The sequence below is a fragment of the Octodon degus genome, unplaced genomic scaffold, assembly GCF_000260255.1.
Source record: "Octodon degus isolate 3935 unplaced genomic scaffold, OctDeg1.0 scaffold00033, whole genome shotgun sequence".
Taxonomy (NCBI): domain Eukaryota; kingdom Metazoa; phylum Chordata; class Mammalia; order Rodentia; family Octodontidae; genus Octodon; species Octodon degus.
In genome coordinates, this window is record NW_004524609.1 from 17,899,352 (window position 1) to 17,910,177 (window position 10,826).

Genomic DNA, 10,826 nt, shown 5'->3' on the forward strand with positions numbered 1-10,826 from the left:
GCTGGGGGATTGAACCGCGGTCCCTGATGCTTTTGCTAAGCTTGTTCTAAGTAGGTGCTTTAGACCACTGAGCCATCTCTCCAGCCCCATCCTTCTGGTTGTTTTTCCAGAAGAAATAAAAACATCATACTACAGCAATATTTGTGCACCCATGTTTATAGCTACACAATTTGCAATAGCTATATCTTGGAAATAACCCAAATATCCATCAACCAAGGAACTGATAAAAATGATGTAGTATTTTTATACAGTGGAGCACTATTCAGCTATAAAGAAAGATAAAAGTCCAGGCTTTTATAGGTAAAGAGATACAACTAGAAGCCATACAAGTGAAGTAAATTGGGGCTGGTGAGATAGCTCAGCGGCATAAACAGCTGCCTGGCAAGCATAAGGTCCTGAGTTCGATGCCCTGGTACCACCAAAACAAACAACAAAAAAAGTGAAATAAATCAGACTCACATGTGTAAATGTCATAATATGTCCCTAATATAAGAAGCTGAAAGAGTAAATAAGATTCAAAAGGTACAATAGATGTAATGAAAGGGAAAGAAACTGCTCAAGAGGAAAGAACAGTTGAGATAGAGGAGAAGAGTAGAGGAAGGGGGTAAAAAAAAAAAAAATACTTGTAAGGGCCAGCGAGATAGTTCAGTGGACTAAGCGCTTGCTTAGGCAAGCACAGGGACCAGAGTTTGATCCCTGGCACACCCATGCAGTGCCGGGTGTGCTGAGCCAGTGACCGAGTCCTGGCATGGTGGTGTGAGCCTGTAATCCCAGTGCTGGGGAGGCTGAAAACAGGAGGATCACTATGAGTTCACAGTGAGACCCTGCACAAAATTTAAAAAAAAAAAACCAAACCTTTATATATACACAAGATAACTAAGATAATTGTAATACTAATTTCTATTTCATTAAATAGGGTCTACAAAGTCTAATTACACAGATCGGACTCATAATCATCCTCCTGTTTTCAGCCTCCCAAACGCTGGGATTACAGGCATGCTCCACCACACCCAGTCTCAGTCACTGGCTCAGAACACCCCAGGGGCAGGACCAGCAGGACATGCCGGGAGATTGAACCCTGGTCCCTGTGTCTGCCTAAACAGGCACTTTAATCCGCTGAGCTATCTGGCTGGCCCTAGAAGTGTTTAAAGGCCCATGTTTGATCTGTAGTATCTGACCTGGTCAAAAATTTCTTTTGTTAAATGATGTATATGTCTAATAGATTGGGTGTTTATAGCACTAGATAGTACAATTTTGGACTCTAAAATTATATTGAAAGAAAACTACCTTACTGTGTTTATAATAAACATTATTTATATTTGAAAAGCCAGGTGTGAATTTTCTTTTTTCCTTCCTTTCTAATTCTGGCATTAGGAATGTAGCTTGGAGAGATGTGTGCCTGTGATGCAAACAGAGCTCAAAGCTTTTTTTTTTTTTTCCTGCCACTGTGGCAGTTTTTTCTTGGGAGCGTTACTTAAAAATTAACTTTGTTGAAAAATTTAAGCCCATTTAAAGGGATTCTAGTTTTGATCCAGGTTATAAAAAGTAGGGAGACATTTCTGTTTAAAAAAAAATCTGTGTCACCTTGAAACTAGAATGCTTTAGTTAATAGAGTAAGCTGGAAGTAAGCCGCCTTTGATATGTAAGAGCAGCTCTGACGGTGATCGCTGCCTTTCTTCTCTCTAATTCACCTACTTCCTATTCAACCTCAAATCTCAGTTGGAAAGCAGTTTGCCTCACTTGACCCATTTTTCTTCTGTACTATATCTTTTTGGTGGTCTTTCAACACAAACAGTTTGCAGAAATGGGGTGTCAAGAGCCTTAAAGACTCACTAAGTATGGAAACAGGTATCTGGTATGGAATAGGTATACTTTTTTGTATTTCATTATTTGGATCTCAGAGAAATGATAAGTTTTTTTGGGAGAGTTGTTTTTGCTTTTTTGTTTTACCTTTATGTCATGGTTTTCAGAAGGTTTAAGAGAAGTATATGAATGTGGAAAAAACAAGCAGAATGGGAGTACAACTCTTAAGTTAGTAGCATACACAATTTAAAAATGTTGTTCTTTTTTTTTTAATTTATTTATTGGAAAGGTGTGTGTGTGGGGGGGGGCCAACTCAGCCCACCAGGGGGCGGGGCTGGCTGGCATGTGGTGCTGGGGGATTGAACCGCGGTCCCTGTGATTTGCTAAGCTTATTCTAAGTAGGTGCTTTAGACCACTGAGCCATCTCACCAGCCCCCAAAAAATGTTGTTCTTTACTAAAATATACTACATATGTGGAACACGCCTAACATGAATGTATCCATCTATCTGTTGACATCTATCTACAGATCTAAATCTTCTGAATTTGTTCCCTACGTTAATCCATTAATGGTGTCATTATACACGTGTTAGTTATAGGTATAATATGCTATCATGTGGTAGTGTCTCGCATCATTGGAACTGGCTTCTGTTTTCACCAGATCAAATTCTAATTTACTAAAATACATAATATCAAGCCACTTTTGTTTTATGAAATTGTCTCTAACCACTCCTGGTAAACTTTCATCTTTTTTTTTTTTAACTTTCATTTTTCTACTCCTTTGATAATCTCGTTCAGCCTTGTGACTATAAATACAGTACCACACATTCACAGCAGGTTCCTGAGTTTAACAATGCCAACTTAGACAGTTGATAGAAGATACATATAAAAAGCATGTAAAGCACAGTAAGTTCAAATACTTTAAGGGTGAATGACTACATGCTTTCTCCTTAAATCTGGGAACAAGACAGAAATATCAGTTGTCTTTACATCTGCTCGACTTTGTACTAGAGATTCTACCCTGTGTAATCAAACAAGAAAAACTAATAAAAATGTGTGCTACCAAGGAAAAGATCAAACTCTTTTTATAAGATGACATGATCCCATCTATAGAATACCCCAAGGAGATCTTGTGCAGTGCACACACCTGTAATCCCAGTTGTTCAGGAGGCTGAGCCAGGAGGATAGCAGGTTCAGGGCCAGCCTATGCCCTGTCTCAAGAGGAAAATAAAAGGCTGGGGATGTAGCTCAGTCTTACTTGGGTTCAATCCCTAGTACCAAACAAGCAAAATAAAAAGAATTGGTTATGTCGGTCAATGGAGGATTGCTAAACTAGACTGTGTTAAGGGCCTGTGGTTCATCCTGTGGTTCATTAGTACAGGATAGAAATGGGCAGACACTAAGAATTTCATTAAAAAAATTGCTACATGAAACAAATTCATTGAGGTCATAAGATACTCAATATTAAAAAATCGTTTGTGTTTCAACATGCTAGCAGTAAATAATTTGAAAAATAAGTTATGGAAACTTCAGTTCACTACAGCATCAAAAAGAACGAAAAACTTGAACACAGATTTAACAGAATAAATAAGAGATGTTTACATTGGGAAGTGAAAAACACTGTACAGAAAAATTATGGCGCAAGAAACCTCAAGAAACATTCCATGTTGATGGATGGGAAAACTACTGTTAGTATGGCAGTTCCCCTTAAATTTGTCCGCAGATTCTGTACAGTCCCTGTCAGAAGCCCAGGAAATACTTTTTTGCTTTGTAAAAATTGACAAGCTGTTTCTAATACTTGTAGGCAAATGCAAAAGTCTTAGAATAGCAAAAAAAATGTTGACAAAAAACAACTAAAAGGACTTAAATTTCCAACTGAAGAACAGATACTGTGAAGCTTAGTTAAGATAATGTGGTAGTGGCTTCGTCCGCCGCCGCCTTTCTTCGACTGGTGGGACTCAGTTCGTGCTCTCGTCGCCTCGCGTCCGCCGTCTTTTAGAGACCAAACGCCATGCCTTCAATTAAGTTGCAGAGTTCTGATGGAGAGATATTTGAAGTTGATGTTGAAATCGCTAAACAGTCTGTGACAATCAAGACCATGTTGGAAGATTTGGGAATGGATGATGAAGGAGATGATGACCCAGTTCCTCTACCAAATGTTAATGCAGCAATATTAAAAAAGGTCATTCAGTGGTGTACCCACCACAAGGATGACCCTCCTCCTCCTGAGGATGATGAGAACAAAGAAAAGCGAACAGACGACATCCCTGTTTGGGACCAAGAATTCCTGAAAGTTGACCAAGGAACCCTTTTTGAACTTATTCTGGCAGCAAACTACCTAGACATCAAAGGCTTGCTTGATGTTACATGCAAGACTGTCGCCAATATGATCAAGGGGAAGACTCCTGAGGAGATTCGCAAGACTTTTAATATCAAAAATGATTTCACTGAAGAGGAGGAAGCCCAGGTACGCAAGGAGAACCAGTGGTGTGAAGAGAAGTGAAATGTGCCTGACACTGTAACACTATAAGGATTGTTCCAAATACTAGTTGCACTGCTCTGTTTATAATTGTTAATATTAGACAAACAGACAAATGCAGAAGCAAAACAATTGTATTAGCATAATATTGTCTTCATTGCATGTGTAGTTTGAGTTACAGATTCCAAACCAATGGCTGAATTTCTTCTAGTCTGAGCAAAAGTTGCTGGTTTTCTTTCCTCTGAATAAAACTGAACTGTGGGTTCTCTGTAGAAAGTTGACATTTTGAGCTTTCCCTTTTTTTGTAAAGTGATTTCTGCACAGGTTATTGTCCAGTTAACTTTAGTGAGCTTTTCGAAGTTGGCATTGTAAATAAAACAACTTACAAAAGTTTTCTGCAAAAAAAAAAAGATAATGTGGTACTGGCATAAAGAGACATAGAGATAAACGAATGAGAATTAAACATTCAGAAGTAAACCTCCCATTGGTTTTAATTTGTTTTGTAGTGCTAGGAACTGAACTGAGAGCCTCACCCCTACTATGCAAATACTCATTCTTAGCCTGTGGATTGATTTTGGAAAAAAAAGGTGCCAACACAGTTCAGTGGTGGAAAAGAAAAGATTTTTCAACAAATGATGACTTATTGGATAGTTACAGGCATGAAAATTAACTCAAAATGAATCATAGACCTAAATATAAGAATTTATACAACCTTTGCAATAAAGTGGTCTCATAGACTTTTCATCTAACAGAATGCAGACATACCAAAACTCAGTTGATTTTTTTTAAAAGTTGATGTGTCAAAATAGAAAACTTCATACTTCACTGTTAAGAAAATGACATCAACTTAAAATAACTGCTTTAGAAGACACTTTCAAGTGAATGAAAAGATAAGCCACAGACTGAATTTGCAGATTGTATACCTGATGGATTTGTAACCAGAGTATATAAAGAACCCATACAATTCAATAAAAAGAATATTTCAGTTTTAAAATAGGCAAAAGCTTTCAATGAAACCTTTCCCCAGAGAGAGTCTGCAGTAGCTAATAGCACCCCACCTACTTAACGTCCTTAGACATTAGGGGAGTTAAAATTTAAACTTCAGTGAGATACCGCCTCATACCCAGTGCAATAGCTGCAGTCAAAAGACAAGTGATAACAAAGATGCAGAGAAATAGAGCCCCTCATACAATGCTGGTGGGAATTGGCTGATCCAGATCCTCTTGAAAGTGTTTTAACTTTTTTTGTTTATAAGCTGGGCAGAGAGGTACACGCCTTTGATCCCAGCACTCTGGAAGACTGAGGCAGGAGGATCATAAGTTTGACCCCAGCCTGGGTAACTTTGTGACTTAGGGAGAAGCTTTTCTTAAAAAACTAAAACAAGACAAAACAAAAAACTATAAATTCATCATACTACACAGTAGTTGTTCTGCTGTTTGTCTAATCTAGTACAAATAAAAACATGTGTCCACACAAAACACAAACATGAAAAATTATTCCTAATAGCCAGTAAGTAGAAATAATCCAAATGATCATCCACTTGTGATTGAATAAAGGAAATATGATTGGATACTAAACAAAGTCAAATTTTATATTTTCATGAAGTGCCAATAGGACTCAAAAATATTTTTTTTTTTCAGAAATGTTTCATTGATTATCTAGGAATGATGAGAATGTGGATTTGCTACATAGTGGAGCAAGGGATTTTTTTCCTATCAAATGTATTTTTTTTGTTCAACTGCTAGATACTTTTCTGTACCTGTACTCATGGGACATCATATGGCAAAAACAAAATCTTAAATAAATACATCTTTAATCTTAAAAATAAGATTTCTAAAATATAAAAATGTATACAAAAATCTATAGATTATCAAAAATTCACTAGAATTCTACATTTGTTTATATTAAAAAAATCAGTGCATGCTGTAAGAGGAACATGCAAACTCATTGATGTTAATGGTGTGGTTTCTTGCTCTAGTCAGACTGATAAGGGAAAGAAAGCAGAGGGGCAGAGGATGAGCTGTCTTTATTTTTAACCCCCCTTCCCTACCAAATACTCTGGTCAGTAAGAAATTCCACCTAGCTCAAGGGCAGTGAAGATGAGCAAAAAGTGAGAAATGGACCCCCGTGATCATCTGGTTGGTTCTGTCGTGGCCCACCCCAGTTCCAGCCCACTTTAAGAATGCTGGGTCCTCTAGAGAGAGAAGTGGAGCTGGGAGGGGGACACTAAGCAGGAACAAGTAAGGCCTCACTCTCCCAGTCACCCCACCACCGCCAGTGAAAATTAATGGACAACACTTCACGTCAGTGGGAAACTCCATGGGGAGAAAGGTGAGCCCCAACTATGACAGTTCCAGGCCTGACAAGGGATCCTTTAATGAAAATATTCTAAACCTGGGTTATGATTATAATGCCTGCAGAACTGTATATTCACACTGTAAATTTTTAAAGGAAAAAATAGCCTTATATCTTAAAGCTAGTTGCATATTGAAATAAACATACTTATAGTCAGACATTTTAACTTATTTTTTCTTAAAAATATAAGTGTATATATGCTTGGTTTTATTTTAGGTTTGTATCACCCTTGCCATTTAATGTTGTGTGTACTGAAGGTGATGATGGGTTAGCAGCAACAGTATTAATAAATGTTATATCTCTTCTTTTGTGGGGGCGGGTCTGAGGCTCGAACTCTGGACCTTGCATTTGCCAGGCAGGCACTTATTCCACTAAACTATCTCCCCAGTGAAAGTGCTATATCTTATTTATATGCTGTTTCCAATAATAAATTTTAACTAAGCTATTTAAAATTCATAGTTCTAGGTTGAAGATGTAGCATGCCTAGCACAAGAGCCCTTGAATTTAGCTTTCAGTTGTACCAAAAAATCCGTGCCAAAAACATAGTTCCATAGAGTTTACAGGAAAGAGGTAGTGGGCTGGTGAGATGGCTCAGTGGTCTAAAGCACCTACTTAGAACAAGCTAAGCTAAGCAAAAGGACAGCGACCACGGTTCAATCCCCAGCACCACATGCCAGCCAGCCCGCCCCGTGGTGGGCTGAGCTGGCCACACACACACACACACACACACACACACAATAAATAAATAAATAAATAAATAAATAAATAAATTTTAAAAAAAGAAAGAGGTAGTGTACCTTGCAAAACTCAGACAGTCCAGGGTCCAGACCCGGGTCTTGCAGAAAACTAGTTTATACCTTTTAGCATCGGTAAATGAAGAGAAAGATAATTTTTAAATAAGATTAACAAAGAAACATAAGTTTATTTTACCAGTAACTAAACACAGGGCAAACTAAATCAAAATAAGAAGAAATACTCAGTTGGCAAAATTTAAACTGATCTCAGAAGGATGAGAAAATCATGTCTTCTAATCAGTTGCTAGTGTCACCGAAAACAGATACAAACACTTCCAGGTGAAAATAATAATACACTGAGGCTGGCGAGATAGCTCGGCATAAGTGCCTGCCTGAGTTTGATCCCCAATACTGCATGCCAGGCCAGCCCCGGGATCCCGGGTGCACCGTCCCGGTGTGATGGCACCTGCCTATAATCTCAGAGCTGGGAAGGCTGAGACAGGAGGATCACTACAAGTCTGAACTCTGTAGGCAGATTCTGTATCAAAGAAATACATTTTAAAAAATAATAATAATACACTTCAAAGGCCCAAATTCCTTCTTACCCTTGGTAAAATTTTTAAAGCATGTGTATTAAGGGTTTTTCTCTACATAAATTAATCTGTACATAATTTTTTTTTAATTTGTTCTTTTAAATTTTTTTTATTTATTTGTGTGTGTGTGTGTGTATGTGTGTGTGGCCAGCTCAGCCCACCAGGGGGCGGGGCGGGCTGGCATGTGGTGCTGGGGGATTGAACCGCGGTCCCTGTGCTTTGCTTAGCTTAGCTTATTCTAAGTAGGTGCTTTAGACCACTGAGCCATCCCACCAGCCCCAATCTGTACATAATTAAATATACCATACAATATATTTGGATGTATGTAAACAGGTAGAAAGACCACCCAGGGCCTTCATACTAAGCTATCTCCCTCTCTCACTTTCCCTCTCTACCTCCTGTCTGTCTTTGTCTGTCTGTCTGTCTGTCTGTCTGTCTCTCTCTGTCTCTATTTTTCTTTCTTGCTATATCGCTCTTTTATGTATAGCATCTCCATAAGTTGCCCAAGGTGTGTTTCACTTGGAATCCTCTTGCCTCAGCTTCCCAGAGCGCTGGGATTACAGGTGCACACTATTATGATGCTTGGCTTACCTTTTTTTTTTTTTTTTTTTTTTTTTGTGCAGGGTCTCACTATGCAGCTTGAACTCACAGTGTTCCTCCTATTTTCTGCCTCCCTGGTGCTCAGATTATAGGTGTGTGCCACCACACCCAGACTCCACCGCTGGCTCAGCCTGCCCAGGGTCAGGATTGAGCCCTGGTCCCTACGCTTACCTAAGCAAGTACTTAGCACACTGAGCTATCTCGTCAGCCTTTGGCTTAGCTTTTAGTCTTGACATAAATGATATATGAATGAAAACTATCATCCTATCTTATTACTTTATGAAATAAAGGACATTCTCACGCAAAGTAGAAAGGATACCATATTACAGGAAGTGAATGAAATGTAACTATGAGAAGTTTACCTCACATCTTTATTTTTCTCATTTCATGGAGTTGTAAAACTTCCTTATTGATAACTACCTACTTGAGGACCACTGTACAAGCACTATTGTTTTTTGGTGTTTTTTTTTTTTGTTTGTTTGTTTTTTGATCTTTTGTGGAACCGGGGATTGAACTCAGGCCCTTGTGCCTGCCAGGCGAGCACTTAGTGTACTGAGCCATCTCCCCAGCCCCACAAGTACTCTTGTGAATTGTCAATACTGAGTTAGAGTTCTAGGACTGTTGCTTATTACCTACATGACTTCAAGGTTTTATTTCTGAGTCTTTGTTCAGCTGAAAGAAGTGAATAATAATGTTTACTATTACACAGTTATAAGGATTAAATGAGCTGGTGTAAGTTTTTCACCTAATTGTAGACGTACATCTTTCCTATATTCAGCAGATATGCAATCTATTCCTTATTGTTTCGCATTTATTTTGTGATTATCTGTGTGTGCATTACTGTAATTTTAAAGGGGTGACTCCAAGCCTAGACCATGGTATTATTTTAGTATTGTCATGGATATAACCATAGTAATCAGTTTGCCATAAAACTGTCCTGTGACATTTAATTATCTTACTGCATGATGTGAGTTCTTCTGCGTAAAGCTTTATTCAATAAGATCAGATGCCTAGTATGCAGCACTCTGTGTAAAACTTAGGGTCCTTTTTACTTTAAAGATACATTAAAAAGAGAAACGAAAACAGTGGAATGTTTACTGTATTGCCCCTTGGCATAAAAGCTGTATGGCAGATGAACAGTACCTTCCTCATGGTTCTTAGACTTTCTACCCGTTATAGTGGATATATAGATATATGCCTTTTCTTCCGCTAGATTACAGATTCCTTGAAGACAGGATTCAATTAAAAAAAAAACAAAACACGATTTGACTTATATGTAAAAAACAGAGTAATAACTGCTTGATTGACTAAATACCCAGATATTCATGTGTGTTAAGTTTTTTTTACTGACTCCTTATAACACCTGTCTTCAAGATCTGATGAGATATAGATAAGGAAAGTGTAGTGAGCAATAATATCTCATTTTCAGTTCCACTAATATCTTTTCTACATACCCAAGCTCTATTATTTTAAAGTTATGAGTAATGAAAAGAAACTCCCCATCTCAAAAACAAAATACTTTTTTATGACATGGTATACAGCAAAAAGACAACTATTTAGGTTAAAAAGAAATCAGTGTTTGTTGAGCCCTACCTACCTTTATGCTAGGAAAGGACCTTTAACTTTATAAGTACTCAAGACCCTTGAGAATCCTGATGACCTAAATAGAACAAGAAAAAATTTTAATTACAAAAGAATTTGGAGCTGGTGAGATGGCTCAGTGGTCTAAAGCATCTACTTAGAACAAGCTAAGCAAAGCACAGGGACCATGGTTCAATCCCTAACCCCACATGCCGGCCAGCCCCCGCCCTCTGGTGGGCTGAGCTGGCCACACACACACACACACACACACAAAATAAATAAATAAATAAATATTTAAAAAAAAGTTTATCTCCAAGGGAACAAGGTTGTAGCTCAGTGATAGAACATGTGCTTAGCATGTGCAAGCTCCTGGGTTCAATCCCCAGCACCCCAAAAAATTAGTAAAATTAATTTTACTAATGCATACTAGGGCTGGAAGGGAGGGGTATCCTACAAGCTTCTCTTTTTTCAAACTTTCATACCTTCCATTTACTATATAAATTGCCTCAGAACTTAAAAAAAAAAAAAAGAAAGGATAGCTATCCATTTTATTTCATGAAGCCATTTTAAGATCCTAGAACCATGAAAAGTGATAGCTAAAAAGCTGACATTCAATTTTTAATTTATCAGAAGGTATAATTAATCAGTGTTTAATAAACAAATAGTAGATGCACTTTTTTTTT

At 37.9% G+C, this 10,826-nt stretch overlaps 2 protein-coding genes across 5 annotated transcripts in view; both read left to right on the forward strand.

Moving 5' to 3' along the window:
- Positions 1-4,319, forward strand: part of LOC101587935 (S-phase kinase-associated protein 1) — a 17,631-nt gene extending 13,312 nt beyond the window's left edge. The window contains exon 2 of the mRNA XM_012514521.2: positions 3,764-4,319. Within this exon, the coding sequence (XP_012369975.1) occupies positions 3,813-4,304 (492 nt within the window). The 5' untranslated portion in view covers positions 3,764-3,812 and the 3' untranslated portion in view covers positions 4,305-4,319. The remainder of the gene's footprint in view (positions 1-3,763) is intronic.
- Tnrc6c (trinucleotide repeat containing 6C) overlaps positions 1-10,826 on the forward strand; it is a 153,323-nt gene that overhangs the window by 12,838 nt on the left and 129,659 nt on the right. The window lies entirely within an intron of this gene.